Genomic DNA, 24,630 nt, shown 5'->3' with positions numbered 1-24,630 from the left:
AGCGACCCAGGCCGTCTCCTCCTTCCAGCATCACCGGGAGCCCACAAGCCCACCGAGAACCAGAAGGCGCCTCCGCTCTTTCCCAGCGGCCTGGGAGGGGGAGGGGAACCAACCCACTTCCGCACAGGCCTCGAGCCCCTCATTCGGCGATTTTCGCTGGGAAGCGCATAGCATGCTGGGATTTGTAGTCCTGCACATGGTAGCGGGCGGGCGTTTATAACCCGAGGTGGATTTGGCATTCTGGGGTCTGTAGTCTCTGGTTGGTGGTTTGTGTAATCCGTTCCTGCCTAGAAAGCCCGAAGTGACACCACAGACTCCGGCGGGTCACATGACTCCAGACTAGAGCGTAGGTCGCACAGCGGCTCCCGCCCAGCGAGTTTCGCCCCCGCGCGGCCGTTGCCGAGGAGACGGCGCACGTCTCGCTGTGCGTTGCCCCCTCTGCAGTCCCCCCGCCTCTTCTCCCACCACAATGAGATCCTAAGATGGCGGTGGCTGCGGCGGTTGCCGCTGAGTAGCTGCGGCGGTTGCCGCTGAGTAGCTGAGGTAGAAAAGGCGGCCATTGGGCCTTAGGCAGCCGGGGAACTTGTGGACCTTCCTCTTGCCGTCTCTTAAGAGAGGACCGCTGCTGGTGGCCGTGGGGGCTGACCGCCACTTTGCCCTTAGCAGGAGAGGCTGCTTCGTTTACAGGTAATGCCCGCGAGTCTCCAGCCCTTGGCAACCGAGGGCAGCGCGCCATAGGGGCGGGAGAGCAGCGACTCCGGTACCCTTGACGCTGTTGGGCCTGGCCTCGGGCCTACGCCTGCTCTGTCAGCTTCTGGGTCTTGCCGCCTGCTTCACGTTCTCTAGGCGGACGGTCCACCCCTCTCCTGGCACCAACCGGCGCGATTTCCCGGGCCGAGCATCTCGGGCGCGTTGGCGACTGTAGAGTCAGTCCCCTTCCTGCCTCCCCGCTCCTCTCCGTGGTCCTGGGGAGGAGGCCGCCCTGCGTCCCGGTGCTTCAGGAAGGCCCTGCGGGGTGGGGGTGGGGAGGGGGTGGAAGCTGAGCGGGGCTGGGGTTTGGGTTCCGGGGCACGGCCTCGTGTTCTCGAAGAAACAGGCCTTGGTGGACGTAAACCCCTTACTGTGCTTGCGCCCCGCCACCCGCATACTGTGGGGCTGTTGACGTCCATAATTTCGGGTGCAGAAGGGCGGGTGAGGAGCAGCGCGACTCTTCGAGTTTCGGTTGAGCTGTGAGCAGCGGGATTTCTGCTGTCTGTATTTTTAGAGCAGAAGGGCCGGTGGAGGCGTTCCTTACGTTAGCTAAAAGGAGGGTTTATGCTTGTGAAGGGAGTGTTCGTAGCGCTGCCCCCACTCCTCTCCCATTGCCCCTTTTCCTTCCCATACTGCAGATCTAGTTAGAATCAGGGAAAACTAAATGCCAAGTGGGACTTGGGAACGTTGCTTGCGTTGCAGAAACTGGTGTTTGAGGATTAGGTATTAGGCCCCACTAGGGAGGCTGGTCGTGCGAACTTTTCATCCCGCGGCCCACTCTTAAGGAGCTCACTTTGTCTCTGTTTTTTTTTTGTTTGTTTGTTTGTCTTTGGCCGGTTTGGGTCCTTGTCATGTGTCCTACGGATGAAGGATCGTGTTTTGGCGCTGGAAGAAGCGGGCTTTCTGGGCGTCTGTACCACCCCCGCCCCATAACTGCTTTCCAGACTCCGCCTTCTTGTGTTCTCTGGTTACCGGAGTGGGTGTTGTAGAGCTTCGGGTGCACCTGCTCCTTTCTTTCCCTATCACCTTCCTGGTGAGGACCGTTGGACACCATTAAAATATTGAGTTTTTGAACGGCAGATTTATATAGTAACAAGGTTATTTTATAATGTAGTAGCTAGCTTATAAGTGAACAAACAATTTTTTCATTATTGGATATGCAAAGTTCTTAAATTGACAGGAGTTTAGTGATTTGATCAATCAGAAGAATAAACTTTGGCACGGATTTTTTTTATTTTTTTATTTTTAAATTAAAACATTTTTATTTTATTTTTTTGCGGCTGGCTGGTGCGGAGAACCGAACTCAACCTTCGTGTTTTTACACCATGCTCTAACCAGCTGATGGTGTGGATCTTTAAATGGCTGTTTGGTAGGATCTTAGCAGGTTTAAGGGAGTTAAACATTTACATATATCATATTGTTTTTCAAAAGGATTAAGGTAACGAGTTTAAAGTATTGATAAATTGTAATTTCCCTTTTTCGTTGGTTTTCTTTTTTTGTTTTTGGTGGCTGGCCAGTCTGGGGATCTGAACCCTTGACCCTGGCGGGCTCTAATCAGCTGAGCTAATCGGCTTCTAAACGTATTTTAGATGATGAATATCGTATTTGTCATTCTATACTTCATAGTCTAAATAAAGAATTTACTGAAGTGATACATTTTTTTATAAGTCATAAGCAGGCAACAGCTTTGAAGTGTGGAGCAGGAAAAGAACTGTTTCTTAGCTGCAAAAGCGAGTTTCTAAACAGGTAATTTGACATTGTACATATTATTGTCCTTTGTATGATAGTTGAAGAAGACTGTATCAAAATAACAGTGCATGGTTGAGGGCCCTCTGCCTAAGTAAATAAATGTTCTAGATCTGCTGCCCTGTTTGTCATACTTTTTGGTGTGCCACTTTGGTCTTCTTTCATACTTTTGTGGGAAAACAGCCTCGTAATTCCTAATTATTAAATACTGGAATGGTTTATGCGATACCTTTTGAAATTTCTTTGTTTTCACAGAATTTCTTCAGCTGATTTGAGTTTGAATTTGTTCTGTAACAACTGTTTGAATAGCCTCTGTTTCAAAATCCATTTTATCTCAAGTTATTTTTTTCTACAACATTTCTATTAATTGGCTGTTTATTTTTTTCATGATCTCCTCTACTTGTTATATCTATGATTGAAGTTCTTTTAGTTGTCTAGAGTGACTTTAAACATTTGTTTTTGTGCATAGTGCATTGTCACATGCTGGTTTTATAGAGGTATTCTCTGACAAGCAGAGAAAAAGTGCTGGGGAATGTAAGTTCACTGAGGGAAAGTTAAGTGATTGTTTGCTAAGGACAGTTTTGAAATTAAATGACTAAAGGATGAGAATTAGAAGAAATTTTGAAAAAGCATTTAGATGTAATTGCTCTTTTACAATAAAATCTCAGAAAGAAATAGTCTGAATTTAATTCTACTGTTAAAATTTTTAAAAAGCCCATTTCTAAAATTTGTTTAATACAGCCATCCCTCACTATTAGTGGGGGATTGGTTCCAGGACCTTCTAAGGATACCAAAATCTGGGATGCTCAAGTCCCTTATGTAAAATGGCCTAGTACTGAATTTGAATATATCCTATGCATTTCTTCCCGTATACTTAAATCATCTCTAGATTACTTACAGTACCTAGTGTAATGCTTATACATCAGTTCATTTGTGTGGATTCAGTGTAGTACTCGGCATGCAGAAAATTCAAGTTTGCTTTTTGGAACTGTGTGGAATTTTTTTTCCCGAATATTTTTGATCCTTGGTTGGTTGAACCCACAGATGCAGAACCTGTGGATATGGAAGGCCAATTGTATTTTCTCTGTGAGGCCTGAAATGAGACTGTCATGAGAAAATACAAATTGGTAGTTGATTTATATCTTAATTATAATTCTCAGTGTTTTAACTAGGAGACTATAACAAAATAGGACAAGAAAAATGGAACTCGGGGAAAGGTCAAACCTGAGTGTGTGTATTAGAATTTTTAACACTAAAGTGATTGCTGTATAGTAGGTGTTTAGTAAAGTAAAAAGAATTATACAGTCAGTTATAAAATATCTTTTTAGCACATTAGGAAAGATAGATAAGAGGAATAAAAATATAGAATAATTCAATTCACTCACATTGGAAGACCTTGCTTTTCTCACTAGGGGGTTTCAAGAGACGTATAACAATATAGTTATTTTACCAATTTGATTGAGTGCCTACAGTGCGCTACATAATGATTGTAAAATACTGGAGATATGGCAGTGAGCAAAGTAAACAATGTGCCTTGCCTCATGGAGTAAACTTGTAAATTTACTTACTTGGAACTTATTGAAAGTGTTTGTGTGTGTAGTATAGAATCGTATACCTTAGTAGTGTACACAACCAGTGCCATTTGATGACTATTTCCCCACTGTTTGTCAGTTTGAGAGTAGAAGTAGAGAAAGCAGGTAGAGGGGTTTATCCAGAATTGAGCTGACAGAATGGTCAAAGAGTGAAGGAGCTGACGAAAAGATCCTGTATGATTTTTTTTTTTTTTTTTTTTTTAAAGATGACCGGTAAGGGGATCTTAACCCTTAACTTGGTGTGGTCAGCACCACGCTCTCCAAAGTGATCTAACTGGCCATCCCTATTAGGGATCCGAACCCGTGGCCTTGGTGTTATCAGCACCACACTCTTCCAAGTGAGCCACGGGCCCGGTCCCTTGTATGATTTTTTAGGTATGATTTTTTTTGACCATCTAAAGAGGAGAAATTGAGAAATTTCTCAAACGAAACTGTGGCTAAAGGACACATAATAATAGCTACTTATGCGTTTTCTCAGTTTTCATTAGAAGTGCTTAGTTATACACTGTAGCAAGGCTTTCAAAGCAATGTACTGGCTGTTTTATAGTTAGTAAAGGAAATACCCCAATAATGCAACCCTTAGAAAACTTGTACAGATATATAGAATACCAGCTTTGGTTATTTTGTTTCTCTAGTATTTAGAAAAAAAAGTAACTTTTTATTTTCTACATGAATTTATTTGGATAATGAGAATTTCTAAAATCTTGATTTACAGCTGTCAGTTGAAAAATAAGTATTTCCAGAGACAGTTGTAAGTAATTTAATGCTATTCAAGAAATAATATCTTAACTTTAAAGATTTTCAGGAAAATAATCTTTTTTTTCTTGATTTGTTTGAATTTCTTCTTTATCTTATATTCTTATTTCAGAGGTAAACCTTAGTCATACAGTTTCATGGTAATGAACTCTGTGGTATTCTGCGTAGACATATGTAACGTTTCTCCATAGTAAGAATCCTGCAGCAGGATTTCTTCAAAATGATCAGTCACTGAAAATAGCTTAAAATTGCCATAGTATATTTTTATTTTGTATCTTTGTAAGTAAGACAAGGAAGCCAAATAAGTCTGTTAACAATAGCTAGTTTAGTAGGGCATAATATGGGTTGAAGTGTTTGTTTGAAGTAGAATAATTTTATTTTTATCTCCATTCAGCTGCCCATACTGTAATCCATCACCCAGCACCAATTGTTTTTTGACGCTTCAACTTTCTCATCTCATTGTTTTTCTAATAAACCTACCTGGTAAAATGATAAACCTAGATGGATTCAAGGGAGTGCTTATATAGAAGCTGATGAGTACTGCTGGAAAAAAAAAATTGCAGTGCATATTAGTGGTATTGATGAATGGTCTCTGGTTTGAACTGAGTCCTTAGTACTGCCCACCGTCATTTTCAATTCCCTGTTCTTCTCACATCTCTCAGACACTGCCATCTCACTCTCTCACATTTAATGTACAGTCCTTCCTACTTCACATCACTTATGAACTCCTTTGACTTCCTACCACCAAATCTGCTAACCAACCTCCAGCCAATTCCATCCTTTCCTCCTTTCCTTTTGTTTCAATGAAAGAGGTGTTCCTCTGCCTGTCTAAAGCTAATCATTTTTCTTTTGCCCTGGATCCTAATCGCTCTCACTTTCTCAGAGACCACACACTATTTGCTTGTCTCTGTTTTCTTCTGCATCTTCAGCATCCCTCCCACTGTGTGCTCTTTCCCAACAAATTTTAAACATGCTCAAGATTTTTATAAAACTTTCTTCATGACCATCTCTGCTTGCTTCCCTTCATAGACTGATTCCTTAAAAATATTACCTTATGGCTTTATTTTTTCCCCTTCCCCTCAATAATGTGTTTCAGTTTGAGAATTGATCCTCACCACCCTGCTGAAATTTCTTACCAAGGTCTTAACAAGCAGTAACCTCCTTGTTGCTAAATCCAAGTGGAAACTTCTTAGTACTTCTCTAATTTGACAAAGTAACATTTGGCTTCTTATCACATCCTTCTCCTTGATATACTTTTCCCTTTTTGTCACATTCTCCTGGTTTCTCTCTTTCTTTTCTGTACTTTCTCAATGTCTTTTTCCTCTACCTGTCTCTTAAATATGAGTGTCCTTTAAGGTTTGGTCTACTTCTCTTATTCATCATCTCCCTGAGCCCTCTGTTTCACCTCAAGTACTTTTATGAGCGGATGATTTGCAGATCTCTCTCAGCTCAGATTTCTCTGAGAGATCAGTATTTGTCTACTAGACAGATTTAATTGGGTGTACCATCAGCACCTCAGACCCACCATTTCTAGAACTGAACTCATCATCCTCTTCTCTCAACAACTAAAACTTGTTCTTTTTCTCATCACTTTGACTGTATCATCACATACCTAGTTGCTCCAGCTAGAAATCTAGAGTTGGTCTTTTAACTCTTTCCTCACTTCATCATCTCTCACATAATAGTCACCAAGTTCTATTTGATTATTGAAAGTCTTTCTGTTCTTCTAAATATTAATTATTAATAATAATATTAATGTGTTTACAGAGTAAAATTTAGAAGGTAGAGATCTTATATTTGTAATGGTGACTTTGAGGTAGTTAGAGAGGTTGGCATGAAGAGAGAATGCCATGCTATTATTTGTCACCTTTTATAGGGAGAGATGTCTACTCTTTGAGAAATCTTCTGAATGTTAATGTATTGAAAATTGGTCCACATGTATTTTTTTCTGTAGCTTCATACTAATAATTTAACTTCTCTGATAGTATGCCTTTTAAACACATTTGGTATCATTATTATTAAATTATTAAATATTCTATCTTGATGGTAATCAAAATATAATGGACCAAATTTTTTATTTTATTAGTTTAATAGACAAGACTTTTTTTAGTAAATGCTCTTTTTAAAAGACTTTAAAGATATTTGATCTGTTTTTCCCAAATTAATTATAATGTACGGTTTTAAAATTATTTTAGAAACTTATTTTAATAGGGTTCAAAGTCATTGGTCTATAAGTAGATCTTTAGAACAACTGCATTTTAGGGGGAATTTATTGTAATGTTAAAATAGAATAAAATATCTCTCAAAATATATTAATAAATTCATCTTAAAGTAAACTTACTTTATTATTCTACTGATAGAAAGTATAATATACTCTATTTTAATATAAAATTGATATGTAAGATCATTTTTAAGTATCTTAATTTTAAAAAATATTTTAATAATTTTTAAATATCGTAATAATTTCCTCTTGTAATTTATGTTTTAAAACAATTTGCTTTTAGTACTTTTAAATTGGTTGTCATCTCTATTGTGTGTCTATTTCTTAAGCTCCTGTTCTTTAATAATATAGATTATGCCAGTACATCTAGAAAACAGTAGTTGTGAAATGTTTCATTTAAATGAGTTGTTTCAGTTCACCAGACATACCTCTCCATGGGTATTGATTATTTTTAGAAGTTCTTAAATATATTTCTAGTATAAAAAATAATGTAAACTATTACTGAAATATATAAGACAGAGAAAAGAGGAAAAATTGTCACATTTCTGTCCTGTCACCAATAATTGCTTTCATGAAAGCATTTTAGTATAATTTCTTAGTTTTTTGTTTAAAAAAATCTATATACAGTCATAAACCACATAATGATGTTTCAGTCAATGCCATACTATGTATATATGTACGACGGTGGTCCCATAAGATTTTAATGGCTATATTATATAGTCTTGGTGTGTAGTAGGCAATAACATCTTGGTTTGTGTAAGTACACTCTATGATGTTCACACAGTGATGAAATTGCCAAATGATGGGTCTGAGAATGTTTCCCCGTCTTTAAGTGATCCATGACTGTACAGTTTTCCATATTGCTTTAAAAATATTTTATAACTTTTTTCATGTTGTAAAGACAGGCTATATTGTGCAGGCTTCATTATTATGTATTTTGAAGGATACTTAGTATTCTATCCAGTGTATGTAGGACGATTTGCGTAATAGCATTTATTCTGTTTTCTTAGATTAGATATGGAGAAGTAGAGTTACTGGATCAAAAACTCAGTTTTAGTTATTGATGGAGAGTATTACCAAAATGCTTTCTACAAAGATTATACTAGTTTACAATCTCACCATAGTATCTGAGAATTCCAGTTTCCCTTTATTGTCATCAGGATTAGGTAATATGTAATTTATATGAAATTTAGCTAGTTTAATAGTTCTTTAATTTGGACATTATTAATATTCTTATTATTTTACGTTTACTAATTTATTTTGTAAATTGCCTATTCATTCTTATTTTTCCTGTTTTTTAAAAAGTTATTTATATAATAAGGGTATATTTCATATTTCTTTCAGATTTTTTTCCCAGTTTCTTATTTGCTATTTATTCTCAGCATACTTAGAATTCACTTTTATGTGAATAAAGTATGTTGAACTTTTTCTTTTTTCTTTATGTTCTAAATTTATAAGATTTCTGTTTTTCAAGTTCATTCTATTTTCTTGTTTGTCTTTTTTTAATCTTATTTATTTGATTTTCTTAATTTTGTCTATTTTTAGTCTACTATTTTGGTGTTATGGTATAAGGCAGCCTTTCTCAATTGGGAGAGAATTAAGCTCTAAATGCCTAAGGCACATAATGTTTAATGTGAATTAACTGTTATTTGTCTGGAATGGTACTGGGTATATATCATCCTTGGGAGATTGAGAAAATAGTAATGCAAATCATTTTTCTGTGTTCTGAGATTGAGATGAAGCTAAGAAAAGTTGTTAAAGCTCTATATAAACTTTTTTTCAAAAATGTTAGCAAATTGTCCCATCTATCGAATACTTCTACATATAATTATTGTGAGGATTAAGTGATGTAATGGACATAAAGTATTTAGTGTGGTGCTTGGCATATACTAAGCAAAGTAAATGTTACTGTGATTAATTTTTCTTATTAAATTTTTCTAATTGGTATATTTGAGAATTTTTGTTTTGAGGCTGGCACTAATTTAACTATGTATGAGGGTACTTCAGAAAGTTCATGGAAAAATAGAATTAAAAGATAATAAGACTGTTTCTACAAACTTTTTGAAAATTCCTCGTAGACGCTAGGAATGGTTGAAATCATGGATTAGTTTTTTACCCTCCTGACCTTTGTCATTACTCTTTTATTTTTTCAGATATTAAAATTTTTTTCTGACTTATTTATTCTTCCAGGTGAATTTAAGAATTATTTTTTCAAGTTCCAAGAAGAATCCTAGTGGAATTTTTATTGGAATTACATTAAGCCCCATACATTTTAGAAAATGGTATGTTTGCAATATTTAGTTTTCCCACCAGGGAAGATAGTTTTTCTGCTTACTCAAATTTTCTCTTTTATTGTTTTATAGAGTTTAATAATGCTTCCTCACATTTGGCCAAAATTATATTATTCCTAGATAGTTTATATGTTTATCACTATTATAAGTGGCATTATTTTTCCCCATTATATTTTCTGTGGTTATTGGTGATATTTCAAAGTACTCTTGATTTTTTTTTTTTTTAATGCTTATTCTTTATGAGGTTACAAGGCTGCACTCTAACCAACCGAGCTGACCGGCCAGCCCATGCATGTTCTTTATGAATAGCACCTTTTCTCTTTTCAGTATTAATATTTCTGTTTTATATTTTTCACTTTGATAGAACATTTGAAACAGTGCTAAGTTACTGATATGTGGCATTCTTGTTTTGTTGTTTATTTTAGTAGGGTTGTCCTTCATGTTTTGTTTTAAGTATACTGTTTACTATCGGTTCAGTATATACAATACTTCTTTTCAACTCTTTAGAGAATTATTAAAGGAATATACAGTCATTAAAAAAACTGTAAAAAGAAGTATAACTGTAGGAAGTATCAGTGTATTTGTACTTTGTAAGATTTCTCAAATTATCATATCACTTTTTATTTTGAAATGATAAAATCTAACCTATGTAGTCTGTTAGTGTATTATATTATTCTAATAGATATTCTAACATTAAAACACTCATGGGATAAATTCTACTTTTTCATGGATGAGAATTCTTTCAATATTATGCTGTAGTGAATGGATGAGTTAGGATCTTAGAATAAAAACAAGTTGGATTTGTGTTCTTGGCAAAATTATCTAATTCTTTTGAATATTAGTGTTTTTGTTTGTAGTCTAATGGCCTTTCCCTGCCCTTGAATTTTAAATAAAATTATCTCAAGCTCTCCTCTTTTTTTTTTTTTTTTTTTTTAAGCAGCCGGTCAGTACAGGGATCCAAACCCTTGACCTGGTGCCTGGTGTTATCAGCACTATGTCAGCCTCTCCTCTTTTACCTAGTCCCACTTTAACCTGTACAATTCCATACCTAGAGGAAATCTAAAGTCCTACTTAGGTTAATAATAATATGCCTATAGCAGCTAAATCTATTTGTTTGTGATGCGTGGTTGACAGAGCTTCTTTTCATTTCATAAAAATCAGTGTTTCAGTACTGGCTATCCATCAACAAACAAACAAATCACACTAATCAGCGTTTCAGTGATAACTTTATATTGCTGAGTTTCATGGAATGATTTAAAAATTGAGGTTTGTTTTTATGTGTTAAAAAGCTTAGCTTTTACTTGTTTTGCAGAAAATTAATTGTTAAAGCAGTATGGCCACAGGAGGAGGTCCTTTTGAAGAAGGTATGAATGATCAGGATTTACCAAACTGGGGCACTGAGAGTGTTGATGATCGACTCAACAATATGGTATGATATTTTAGTATTGATGGTGTTTTGTTGACTACTAATGTTAAAATGCAACTTTACTCTGACCACATCTAACTCACTAACTCTTTGTTAACACTTGCAGGCCAAGATATTAAGGGATCTTGGGCTATTTATTATATTAGTTGAACACACTGGTTGCAGGTTACAAAAATTAATTTGAGTTAGCTAAAACCAAAAAGGAGATTTATAAGGATGTAAAGGTGTTTTATGGAAACCATATTAAAGATACACAGCTGGGTTTTAGGAGAGGACTGGAAAAAGGAACTAGAAAGTTGTCAAGAATTTCTTTTTTACTATGCTGACTCTGCTTCTTAGTGCCTCTGCTTAACACTACTTTTTTTTTTAATAGACCAGCTTTCTCTTTTCTTTTTCACATTGTATACTCTGGCTGCTCGCTCCATCATTGTAAAGTTTTTAGTTGTGGCTGCAATTATATACTGACTAGGTATCTCTTAGTCCCAATTTGAAATTTTAAAGTATTATCATTCCAATTTGGATTAGGTACACATTTCTTTTCCAGTCTTCTTTGGCCAGGAATGGGTGGGCTAAGTAGTACAACAGGTTGGTAGGAAACCCACACATAGCTTGGGGTGGAGGGGCAGTTTATAGAGAAGGGAGTTTTGTTATAAATGAGGAAAATATCCCAAGTAGTTTTACTATAGTAGTAACTAAAAGATACTTCCACTATAGATAAGGTGGGAATTTTAGACCTTTTTGTTGAGTGAAGTAGGTTATATAAGTATAACTAAGTAAATAAAAGTGTTTTCTAGTTCAAACATTAAACATCTAAAAAACTTTTTGTCATTCCATATCAGATATTATCGTGTGGTATATTTTTGCCTATAAAGGTAATAATAGCTATATTTATTGCTTCCTAAGTGCTAGGTATTGTACTATTTTATGTGTGTTATTTTTTTAATTTAAAAAATTCTTTTTCTCACCACTGCATGTTTTGCACTATTTATATTATATTTAATCCTATTTTAAAGGTGACACTATTTTAGAGATTAGGAAATGGGGACTATGGGAAATTAAATATATTGCCTAGGGTCACACAGTGGAGCATTTCTTCAGACCAGTAATTACTTTAAAAACTAGGTCAATTTATCTTTTTCTTTTTTTTCTCTTTTTACCATATGTACAGACTTTAAAGGCCAGTAAAGGTATCTATAATTTATTTATCTGTTCAGTTTATAAGTAGAAAAGAACAATTTTTAAAAATGCTTTTGAAAATATTCAGATTGACTCCAGGGTTGGGATTTAGGGATTTGTATTTGTTAATGAACTATGATAGGAAAATACAGTTGACCCTTGAACAGCACTGGTTTGAGTTGCTTGGGTCCATTCTATTTGCAGATTTTTGAACCAACCGCAGGTTGAAAATACAGTATTTGAGTGATAGGGAGGGCTGACTTTTCATATCTGTGGGTTTTGTAGGGCTGACTGCAGGACTTGAGTATCTGCAGATTTTGGTACATGTGGGGTACTGAAACCAATCTCCTGTGGATACTGAGGGATGACTACTATATTTTCTAAAGGATAGGCTGTGAAATTAGGATAGATAATGAGGAAAAAATGGGTTAATAGAAATAAAAAATTGTCTCTAAGAGTATATGTTTATGTGAAAAATATTTTGTCATTTTTAAGTCTGACCAAAGTTTTTCAAGCATACCAAATTATTTTCCTGGTTTGATAGAGGCCAGATTAACTTTTACTTTTACTTTTTTAAAGGATTGGGGTGGCCAACAGAAGAAGGCAAATAGATCATCAGAAAAGAATAAGAAAAAGTTTGTAGAAAGTGATAAAAGGGTAACTAATGATATTTCTCCGGAGTCATCACCAGGAGTTGGAAGGCGAAGAACAAAGACTCCACATACCTTTCCACACAGTAGATACATGACTCAGATGTCTGTCCCAGAGCAGGCAGAATTAGAGAAACTTAAACAGCGGATAAACTTCAGTGATTTAGATCAGGTTTGTGAATTATTTTAAAAATTAAGTTATGACTATGGGAAATACTTGAAGTGGATTAAATAATTTGTCTTAAGAATAAAAAATTGAACTGTTTATTTACTTTTTTTTTTTTTCAGTTTCTGTGCATATGGAAAGAATTTTAATCAGTGGTGATAGTACTGTGTTCTTTGGAGGGAAACAAAGCCTTCTAAACTTGCTAAAGACAAGTTTTTCTGGACTCTCTTACTATGTTGTATGACTAACTTAAATGATTTCATTAAGAAACTATATTTTGAATTTTAGTAACTGAATAAAATTGCTATTAAGTGGAAAGACCCAGTTAAGTATAATTATCATTGGCTAAGTTTGGGGTGTGCTGGATTACCTCAATTTAGCATAAAATGTTTTGTACTTAAAATCACTGAAATAAAGTTTAGACCTAAAAGCAAGTAGAAATGATAAACTCTTGACAAATATTTTACTGTCACATCAGTACTTTGCAGAGATAAGCAGGTTTCCAAATATGCATAAAGGTAGATTCAAGTCTGATACGATGATAGTGATGATCATATATTATTTATATTTATTTCCTAATTATTGAACACTTACTGTATGCCAGGCACTGAGCTGAATACTTTTTCAGACAATGCTTCATATAGAGGCATCTTTAGACTGATATGCTGATGTTCATATTAACATTGATTCATTGGTTCCAAAGCCTATAAAAACCCTATAAGGAAGTAACAAATGGCAGTATGAGTTATAAATGTGGTCCATAATCCTTATATTCCATTTAGACTAATCTTGTTCGTATTCATCAATCGAGTAGTCTCAGCAAAATGAAGACTTATGAAGTGCTAATTAAAGTTTGGTATTTTAGGGAAGAAGATATAACAACCACAATTACTTGAAGTTGATACAAGCAAACAGAAAGGACATTGTTGCGGGGGAGGGAGGAGAGGGAGGAGGGAGGAGGGAGGGAGGTTTTGGTAAGGGACAACAGTAATCAACCACAATGTATATCGACAAAATAAAAGTTAAAAAAAAAAAAATGTTAAAGTTAAAAAAAAAATAAAGAAAGAGAGAACTTGGAATTATATCAAATTAAAAAGTTACAGAAAATGAAATTAAAAAGAGTAAAAAAAAAAATGAAGTTTAGTATTTTATTAAAAGAATTTTGTAGATCTGAAGCTCTTTCAAATCTTGCTACAAAGCAGTTTATGCATACCTCCTGAATCCGTGTCTGATGGTGAAACAAAGAACATGATAATTTTTAAAACAAATTGTTGAAAAGTTAATGTCTGTGTGATTTGATTTCTTTTTCACATATAGAGAAGCATTGGAAGTGATTCTCAAGGTAGAGCGACAGCTGCTAACAACAAACGTCAGCTTAGTGAAAACCGAAAGCCCTTCAACTTTTTGCCTATGCAGATTAATACTAACAAAAGCAAAGATGCTGCTACAAGTCCTCAAAAGAGAGAATTGAGTGGATCAGCACAATGTAAAGAGTTGCTTGCTTCTGCTTTAAGTAATGACCTCTTGCAAAACTGTCAAGTCTCTGAAGAAGATGGAAGAGGAGAACCTGCAATGGAGAGCAGCCAGGTGATAAAATTTCTTTTGCTTTTTGTTTTCACAAACCTCAGAGTATAAACACCAAGATTTAAAAAATTGTATTAGGTTACGCACATAGGAATTTTAGGTGGAATTAAAGTAATTCCCTGGTCCTCCTCATTAATCTAGTAGATTTATTTAAAACAAAATAAATTTCTTTTTATCCTAAATGATTGTAGAAATAGCATATTCAGGTTAATTAAGGCTTTTGTTTATATGCCAAATACTGTATTTCCAATTTGTAGTAAAGGGGGTTGGGAACAATGTCATTAACAGTTTTTTGTAAGAATTTTTTTATTTTTTATTTTATTTATTTATTTTTTAAAAAGATGACCGGTAAAGGGATCTTAACCCTTGACTTTGTGTTGTCGGCACCACACTCTCCCAAGTGAGCTAACCGGCCATCCCTATATGGGGATCTGAATCTAAGGCCTTGGTTTTATCGGCACCACACTTTCCCAAGTGAGCTACGGGCTGGCCCAGAATTTTTTTTAAATAGTGATATTATTGTTTTGAAAAGTATTTTCAAAAGTATTTTTAATACTTTATAAATAAATGTTACGTGAATATTAGAATGTTTACATGAATAAGTTTTGTGTGCAGTTTTGTTGTATAAATAAAATTTTTCAGATAATGTAGATTAAAATAATTTTGAAAGTTATTTTTGAATTGACGGCGATTGGAGATCTTAATATTGTCAATTATGTTTTGATTAAAATCTAGGTTGCATTCACATTTTTTGTGTGTATGAATTCACATAATACTAGAAGTATCTTTGGTTCTTATCTTTGAAATAAAATCTGTAAAATTGTTGCTATTGAATTATTCTCAATTTTAGATGTTATGTACTTTCATGCAAATAAGCTGTACAACATTTCCCCTGCAGATTGTAAGCAGGCTTGTTCAAATTCGTGACTATATTACTAAAGCTAGTTCCATGCGGGAAGATCTTGTGGAAAAAAATGAAAGATCTGCTAATGTTGAGCGTCTTACTCATCTAATAGATCATCTTAAAGAGCAAGAAAAGTCATATATGAAGTTTCTCCAAAAAATCCTTGTAAGTTTTGGACCTTTTTAATAATGTATTGAATTATTTTTGTAGTGTGTCAGTGTACATGTACTAATGACATTCCAATGCCAACCCAGAGGAGTTAACATATTTTCAAAAATCGTGCCATCCATTATAACATTTTATTGCCCTTTTTAATAGTTGTATGATTTATACCACTAAAATATTTCAGGCTAGAGAAAATGAGGAGGAGGATGTTCGGACTATAGATTCAGCTGTGGGATCTGGTTCTGTAGCTGAGAGCACATCGCTAAACATAGATGTGCAGTCTGAGGCTTCAGATACCACGGTAAGCGGCTTTTTGGTAATTAAAGTGCTGGAAGTGAAGATTTAAATTTTACCCCAGTTTTCAAGATGATATTTTACAGGTGTGCCTTAATGAAAAGTGTATTCCGGGGAAGAAACCCTCAAATTGTTACTGCTGTATATATTTTTCTATGCTTAAACAGGGAACTTTTAGAGTTTTATTTATTAACATTAAAAGTAGTTTTAATGGTTGATTTGAAAGTTAGTAATTTCTGATTTTCAGCTTATAGAAACATTGTTTTTCCAGTTTGTTTTGTTAAGCACAGCTTTACTAATTTCAGGAAGCATTGAGAAAGTTAAAATTCTTCCTTGCTGTAAAGGCTATAAGTACAGAGTATCATTAGTAATTACGTAGTATATAATCTATTGGAAAAGTTTTCAAGTTCATTTACCTGTGAAGAATCATTTTAAGGGTATTAGGATTTTTCATTTCTCAGGCTTTAGCCTAGTACTGTGCAAAACCAGATGACTGAAAAATTGATATGAACACTAAGTAAATGGGGCAGGATAGAGTTTACATTGTGATTCATTCACAGGGAGAAAAATACTATAGTTTCTGACTCTGAAAAAGAAATTTATCAAAATACTGCCTTTTGGAAAAATAATCAGGAATTTACAGAACTTCGAGGAAAGATTTGTAAAATAAACAGTTCATAGAAGTGTGTTTTGAAACTAGTGTACTTTTAAACATTTTTATTTTAACAGATGTGCCTATGATTATGCAGTAGTAAACTTTATTAAAACCGATTACCAATAAAGCTTTTCTTTTGAGAGGAAAACCATGTATATCTTTTGTTTTTGAGGTATGTTCCAAAACACCAGTCAGCATTAGGAATTTGAGGGTTTGTTTCCTTTTAGTATTGATGTGCATATTTTCTTATCTGCCTCCTTTCTCTTCCCTGCCCTTCCTAATTTGAAGAGGAAATTTGGATTTCCTTTCTTTACATGATTTTAAATGGGAGATACATTTGGAGGGCTTGAAAGGATCTTGCTGTGGGGAAATTGTTTATTTACAGTGGTTCTGGGAATAATTTCTTCCTTACAGCAGAAATGGAAGGGTTATGGCAGTGTGGATTAAAGGAATTCTGTTGGGGAGGGATAGGAAATGGTATAGTTGATAATTATAATTAAATACTAGCATCTAAAGTGTTCACCATGATGAGACTTTCTTTCAAAATAAGTAACATCATGACATTGTGAAAGTCGATTAATATCATGTAGCAGATTAAATACTAAAATGCCCTTTAGCAGTTGTATAACTTGGAAATTGCATAGAATTTGATAATTATACTAAGCAAGAGTATAGTCTACAGAAACTTTAAAGTTTATGTTTACTGCCACTTGGGGGAGGTGAATTGATTTTTTTTAAAAAAGATGGACGGGTAAATTTTCTGTGTTTACAAGCTGGCTTGTATGTTAAACAGGAGTTTGTGTTAAGAAATTAATATGCTACACTATTTAATAAAGGAGGCGTCTTTTAGTCTGAGAATTCAGCTGTGCATTGAGGACAAACTAGGGAATTCACCTTCACAAGAACAGGTTTCAGACATTGACGTTACCACAAATCCAAAAGGGAAAGTTGACAGACCTCCTCAGAATGACAGGGAACTGAGGCCTAATAAGAAATATAGCCGAAAACATGGATTTCCCTCAAAGGTATACTTCACAATATTAATTTGGAAAGTCTCTAAGGACCATCTCTTTTGTTCATGTTTCCTTTTCCTTATTTGTTTTTCTGTTGTTGCAGTTACTCTTACATAGATAAATTATTCACATGATTATTACACTGTAATTTGCTTTAGTAAAATGCTTACCCTTAGTGTTTTTCTTTCTGCTTTCTTCTCTGGATTATATGCTGTCCTCTTTATAGATCGTATGTGGCAGCTGTTTTTAATTTACATTCGCAAAGGATTTGAAATGTAATTCGCTTCATTTTTTTTTCTATTTGGGGCTCAAAATATAATGCATTCTTAAACCTTGACTGTCAGTCAGTTGCCTTTTGTTTTTGATATTTGTGTTCATTAATTAAGGTGGTACTTTTAATTTTTGTCGCATTTCCTCTAGTCATTCATTAAAGAAAAAGAAAATAGAGCAAAGCTATTAACTTTCCTGTCTTTGTAAGAGTGAAATGCTTTTATGTAGTTTTTTTGCTTTATATTTTTGTTGCCTTTAGAAGTCCCTTTCATTCTTTTTTTTAGAAAAATATTTAATTATCTAATTGACTTGTTTGCTGATGTTTTTACATGTTTATTTTAAGTGTTCTTTTAATTTTCCGTGATTTGCATAAAGGCATTCAATTTAGGTTTAAACACAACTATTTGTGCAGTTCCACTTAAAACGGTTTGAATAAAAATAGTATTTGTAAAAGCGCTCATATCCTTTTGGTAAGAACAAAGTATTTTACTAATTGCATGTAGACAAGACTAATTTTATATGTTTTATTACTAGTTTATTACCCTAGGATTAATCTTTCTTTTCTGTTTTGTAGCTATTCTTTGTTTTCTTTTTGTGGCTGTTTAAAAATGACAAAACTTAACCTTAAGGTATTTTGCAGTTTTGTTTTTTGTTTTTTGTTTTTCGGACTTCCACAGAGGACACAGTTTGAAATAAGTTATGAGGATCTTTTATATAAAGTGTTAAGCAAAAGGTGTCCCAGTTCAACAGAAGAGTAAATAAAGTAGCTGATTATTTTAAAAACTAGTTGCATTGGAGAAGAGAAAGTGAATGTGAAATACAATAGGTATCCTTTGGAATTTTTTGTTTTTCTCTTTAAGCTTTCTGAATAATAGTTGACAATAACTACAACATAGTATCTACTAGTTCCCCTTTTTCCCCTAAGATGTTATATTTACTTTTAAAAACCACTTTTCTGTTTTTAAGTTTATTTGAATAATGTCCTTATAAATAAATATTATTCTTTTTGCACTTGTTTTCTGGAGTTTATTCCATTTTTACTGTTTATTCTGGATTGTTAAGGCCATCCTAGTGTAGTTCTGTTAGTACTGTATTCATAAAATTTTAATTTCTTTGGAAAAAAATCTTAATTCTCACCATCTGATTTTTTTTTTTTTCCCACTCTGCTGGGCAGAATCTGTCATTCTCACCATCTCACTCCCATTTCCTCCTTAGAATTCTGTTAGAAGAGTAAGAAAAAACAGTTGAGGTCTTACCTGAGATTCAGTGCTGAAAACAGTCTTGTAAGTTGCAGCTTGATATGAAATGATTGGGCAGATTCCATTTTATGGAGTATTTTATAGACATGACATTTTTGCATAATTTTACAAAAGAAGCCTTCGATTAGTACCCATGCCCTCATTGTTTTCCCACACTCAGCTCTTAGAGAACTTTTAGGCTTTCTTTATACCATGTACCTTTGTTTTGCTGTTATTTTCATCATTTCTAGTTATTTCATGTGAGCTAGCCTTGTGTCCAGAATCAGCTATGCTTCTTCAGAGACTGTGTTTTATACTTCTGTATTTAGAACCCAAGCACATAATTTTGGGGCAGGTGATATGATGTAAAGAACACTAAACTAATGCCCCAGGAACCTGACTTCTAACTGTGACATTGGATAAATCATAGCTTTATCTTCTCTGGACTTATAAGCCCTCACCTTTTATATGAAAAAATTGAAGTACATAATTGTCTGAAGCTGAAAAAGTATATTTAAACCCATGAATAATTATTAGGGGAACCTCAGTTGAATAGAGGAAAGGAAGATGTAGGGTTTCCTGAAATTGGACTGTTATGTATATGCAACTCAGGATTTCGTGCCTAAATTGTTATTTATTTATTCTGTAAACTAAAAATGTAATTGGTGAAAGTGCCTGAAAAAATGTTTAAATAAAAATATATGTTTGAAGAATGAATATAGTCCTAGCTTCCTTTTTGGATTTTTGTTCTAAGCACCCTGTTCTTGGCCTCCTCATATTCCAAGATATTTTTATTTCCATTTTCTTATCGTTTCTTACTTTATATTTCATCGTAGTCCCCACCCCTCTCCCTTGGCTCAGCTTTTTAAAGTATCAGTTTGAAATATTATTTATATGGATACAAAAGATTAAGCAGTACTAAAACTTCACTAATTTTGAAAATTTTTGGGAATTCATTTTTGTATTAGTGAAAAATCTGAAGATAATTGTGCTTACTTTAATAAATAGAATTTTTTTATAGTTAGGGTATCATAGTTTTGCGAAGAAATGCTGCTAACAAGGATTAGAGAATTTTTTGAAAAGTTTGCATTTTAAAGAGTAGAAGTCTATAATATTAAATTGTCTAAGTAAACCCTTTAAAATTAGGTAGTTTTAGGGTAAGCCTAGTCGAAACTATTTTGGGGAGGTAAGATTATAAATTAGGTGGAAATATGCATTCTTGAGGGTTTTATTTCCCCTTACATGACTTTTTTCTTATTTGCATTGTTTCTTTAACTGCCATTTATACTTTGCTAGAGGAGTATTTAATTGATTGTTATCAACCTGGAGAGATTTCTGTGAGTCATTCTATTGAGATCTGTACTTATTTTGATTTGCTTTTACATTTAATCAATGATTTTGATGAAATAACTATGAAATTATTTCGGAACAAATCTGAGAGGGCTAACTGTTGATAGTTATCCTACCCCTTCACATTTTTTTTTTCCCTGAGATGTAAACAATCTTGAAATAAGCCAGAACTAAGAAGATGAATTTTGACAGAAATGAATGTAAATGTTAACAAAATAACTTCACTTATAAAGGATGGCAGAAAACTGAGTAAACAGTAGTTAATTTGAAAAGGGCTTTAGTTTATTAGAAATTCAAGACAATAGAAAAACCTCCAGTAAATTGTGGCTTTGCCAAGATACAGGTAGGTTATTTCTCTCCCATGTTAATGAAATCTAGAGATAGTTCACAATATATATGGCATTGACCATGCTCCTCTGATGTGTACATCAAATAGGCTAACCATAGTCTACTTTCTATTTGATCTTAACTTTCTTTGAGTACTTAACTCTTTGCCATGTACTTTTTTCACTTATTTTACTTATTTACAAGTAACTGTAAAATGTTTTCACAGTTGCTCATCCTTATTCACAGTACTGATAAGGAGTTGCATTTGGGGAGGTAAAGAGAAGAGAGGTTTTGTGCAGTATTGGTAAGGGATTTCTCTTGAGCCGTCTGTATTCTCCACAATGTCTGCAGGAATCATGTTGCATAGGGAAAGTAGGTCGGTGTGTTTTTACTTTCCAAAGAAATCACTGAACTTCCTTATTCTCCTTAGTAACTTTGGAGAAGGAGGGTGGGAATCATTCATTTAAAATTTACATAACTCCAGCAAGAATTTCCTAACAATGCGAATTTAAAATTGGTTATGTGTAACAAAGGTGGAATATTTTATGTAAATATTAGGTAAAATCATTGAACTTTTAAAATATGAGATTTTCTTAAAGGTAAATAAATGATGAAAAATACCATTATGCTATACATTTCATGCTTAATTTAGCTAATAGCTAAATTATACAGCTTATAGCTTAAGCTAAGTTAATTTAGCTTAATTTAGCTTATTGTTTCTGGGTTATATTTGAATTTGTCCCTTCTTTTTTCTTATTGGGTTGGTTACATTTTGAGTAGTTTTAAGATTAACTTTTAAAATTTGATTGTTCCTTACAAGTGATACCTGTTTAATCTGTTCTACTTTTAGATAAGAGGATAATCTCCTAGCATTTTGGGAGAATTTGGAAGTATTTACTTCTATTTTATTTCCTCAGACTCAGCTGAATGGGCATAATTTAAGAGAAAAAAATAGTAATAACATCTTTAATACAAAATATAAAATTTTGTTTTGTTATTTACCTAATAATGTGTTACAATTAAATTAAAACCTTTTCATGTATGATTATTAAGTAAACTATTTTTAAAATTTCCATCTTCCATTAGGAACTAGGAGGTTGGTTTGTTTTCTGGGTTAGTGGTGGTTTTTAAATACCACTTCTAGGAGAGGGGCAGAAAGTCTCTCAGTCTTGTCTTTTTTTAAAAAGATACTTTCAGGGCATTGACCAAGTCTAATCTGCTCCTTTTTTTAAGGGTCTGGATCCTTCATTCTTTTGCTCACTGGTGTGTGTGTGTGTGTGTGCGCGTGTGTGCGTGTGTCCTTTTGCCCTCTTGGCCTTTCCATCTTTTGTATGCCTTGTTCTTTCCTTTTGTTAATTCCTCTTCATGCTAAGTCATTTCTTATACAGTGTTTTACCATGAGAAATTACCTCTCTCTCAACATGGCAGGCTATCTTTATGTCATCATTCTGTTCTTATTTTTTTTAAGTCTATTAAAACTGTATCTAGGGTTATATATTTAATACTAATTTATTATCTGTACATATTTTGCCATTGGTAGTTGAAACACGAACATGAGTTTTAATAGTTGGGTATAAGTGTTGTTGGTCTTATTTTCTAGGCCAGAGATCCTCAGCAGGAATCTATGGAAGAGATAGAAAGTTTGAAAAAACAACATGACTTATTAAAAAGGATGTTGCAACAGCAGGAACAACTGAGAGCTCTGCAGGGACGACAAGCTGCTCTTCTAGCTCTGCAGCATAAAGCAGAGCAAGCTATTGTTGTGATGGATGATTCTGGTATGCTACAGTATTAGAATGTTGTTTTTATAAGCAAGGCTCAATAAATCAATTGTATTGCAAGGTGGATACTTGTTATTATATAGTCAGATCTTGATTGTTGACTAGTTTAGAAACTTTCATGTGAGGCTTACCCTGTCCTGTGCTTTTCTCTGGTTATGCAGAAAAGGTTGCAGGGACAACTCCTGGCCATCATACTGTACCGTGCAGACAGCCAGCTCGCTCTCCTTTTCATCAGAGAGTACCCTTAAGAGGTAAAAGGGACAGGCTGTAGTCTGTTTTTGTACTTCAGACTGATAGGGCTCTTGATGTTTGTATTTTATTAACTAGGATTGTTGTTCTTTGCTTGCTTCCCAAGGAAGGGTTAAAACCTTAAGTGAGGCACTGAATAAATTTATAGAGCATCTTTAGTATTCAAAGTAAGTAGTAGCTCTGTTATTTCAATTAGGTGTCCAGTCATATACACTAGCTACTTTGAACTATATATTCTTCCTGAGACTCAGAAGTGTTCTTTTCTTTCTTCCTTCTTCCCTTATAAAATTATATTGAATTCTTTAGTGTATTGAGTCTAATTTTGAAGTTTGTTTCATCACCTTCAAACCTAAATGTTTTAATTTCTCATAAAGTTGAAAAGATTGTTACTTATTAAAACTTAATAAAACTTAGTTATGTTTTCTAATAGACAGTCCCCACCATCCCATTCTAATAATAATTTATATCCATTGGGCACTCCTTTTTACTAGTGAGTTTAGGTCCTCACTGAGGCTACTCTGCTGTTAATCTGTTTGTCCTGCTGTCCAAACCCAGCCCACTGACTCAGTTGTCTGATCACTGTTATACCTAATTTAATTTTGCATTTTCATAAGGAACTTTGACTTTCAAGTAATTTACTCTTTTTTAATAATTATATAGTTGTGGTGGTCCAAATGCAGTGGGGTTTACAACTAATTGATCACAACCACTTACAGATTTCTTTGTACCTTTTCCAGTCTCATTGCTTCACTTGACTCACCTAAAAATAAGTAAATAAATAAATAGTTGTACGTAGTATAGTGTATAGTAATAATTTCACAGATTTTTGTCACCATTTTTCCCTTGTAAAATCCAAAGTATCGTTAGCTTTTATATTTCTGTTTAGAAAAATAATTTAGGAAATATAATTATCATATTTTAACATAATGACTAAAAGTTTGGTTAGTGACTAGCCTATTAAATATTTTTCAAGTTTTGAGTGTCAGATTTCAAAGACTCACCTGTGATGGTTATATTAATCTCATATATTTACATTTACATCATCTCATTTGATCATCACAGAATTGTAGGTTAGTAGTCAGAGCTTTTATTCGTATTTCCGTTTCACAGAGAAGGAACTCTGACACAGTTTGTGACTTGCCTAGGCTTATACAGAATTTTAGTAGTATCAAATCTCTTGAATTTCTAGGTCAAGGGTCTTCTTTCTGTTTCTGAATATGAACTTTTTTCTTTTAAATAAGCAGGTAATTTCTTTTTAAACAGGAGTTTGAATTTGAAGAATTTCAGCTTAGTAATTTTAAAATAATTTTGCTCCTGTATTTATGAGATTTTGCAGGGGAATACTGAAGAAAACTCAAAATTATAGTATTTTATCTTCTGGTATGTAAGAGAGGGAACACAGTTATGGAAAAGAGTGGTCCTTTCACCATTTAACTAGCAAGTTGTGTATTAGTGATCTGGACTGTAATTTATTTTCAGTGTAGAATTTTGCTAGATACATGGGGTTTCATCCAGCCTTGAAATTCTAATTTCTGAGTGGAAAAGCTGGTATTTACCTTTAAAATAGAAGCAGTTTATAGCCACTGTCTCTTTTAGAGCAGGAGAGTGTAGAAAGCAGTAACTACTATCAAAATTGTTACCAGAAAACTGCTTTAGGAATATGAGGTCATTTTTTTTTAAATTAAGATAACCACAGTCTTTTAGTAAAGGTTGAATATTCCTTATCCAAAATGCTTGGGACTAGGAGTGTTTTGGATTTCAGATATTTTTAGACTTTGGAATATTTACATTATACTTACTGGTTCAGCATCCCTAACCTGAAAATCTGAAACCCAGAATGCTCCAATGAACATTTCCTTTGAGTGTCTTCTCAGTGCTCAAAGTCTCAGATTTTGGAGCATCTCAGATTTCAGATTTTCCTATTAGTGATAAGCCTGTATGACTTGTATCACAAGCAACTACTTCAGTAAATTTAACTATTTTACTGCAGGGGTGAACAAACTATGGCCAGCTGGAATTGGCCCAC

General features: G+C 34.1%; 1 protein-coding gene across 21 annotated transcripts in view; it reads left to right on the top strand.

Annotated features, from left to right (window-relative positions):
• The first annotated feature begins 344 nt into the window (after positions 1-344).
• PCM1 (pericentriolar material 1) overlaps positions 345-24,630 on the top strand; it is a 92,452-nt gene continuing 68,166 nt past the window's right edge. For 7 of the 21 annotated variants that reach the window (XM_063077405.1, XM_063077404.1, XM_063077398.1 and 4 more), the window contains exons 1-11: positions 345-687; positions 1,621-1,783; positions 2,419-2,496; positions 9,256-9,347; positions 10,669-10,785; positions 12,538-12,780; positions 14,092-14,361; positions 15,257-15,427; positions 15,612-15,728; positions 22,175-22,352; positions 22,517-22,606. In XM_063077405.1, coding sequence (XP_062933475.1) covers positions 10,690-10,785; positions 12,538-12,780; positions 14,092-14,361; positions 15,257-15,427; positions 15,612-15,728; positions 22,175-22,352; positions 22,517-22,606 — 1,165 coding nt within the window. In that variant the 5' untranslated portion in view covers positions 345-687; positions 1,621-1,783; positions 2,419-2,496; positions 9,256-9,347; positions 10,669-10,689. The other 14 variants (XM_063077409.1, XM_063077401.1, XM_063077399.1 and 11 more) reach the window with 11 other exon arrangements.

The sequence above is a fragment of the Cynocephalus volans genome, chromosome 13, assembly GCF_027409185.1.
Source record: "Cynocephalus volans isolate mCynVol1 chromosome 13, mCynVol1.pri, whole genome shotgun sequence".
In the NCBI taxonomy this organism is placed as follows: Eukaryota; Metazoa; Chordata; class Mammalia; order Dermoptera; family Cynocephalidae; genus Cynocephalus; species Cynocephalus volans.
Note: the sequence above shows the minus strand (reverse complement) of the source record. Positions and strands in the feature narration are given on the sequence as shown.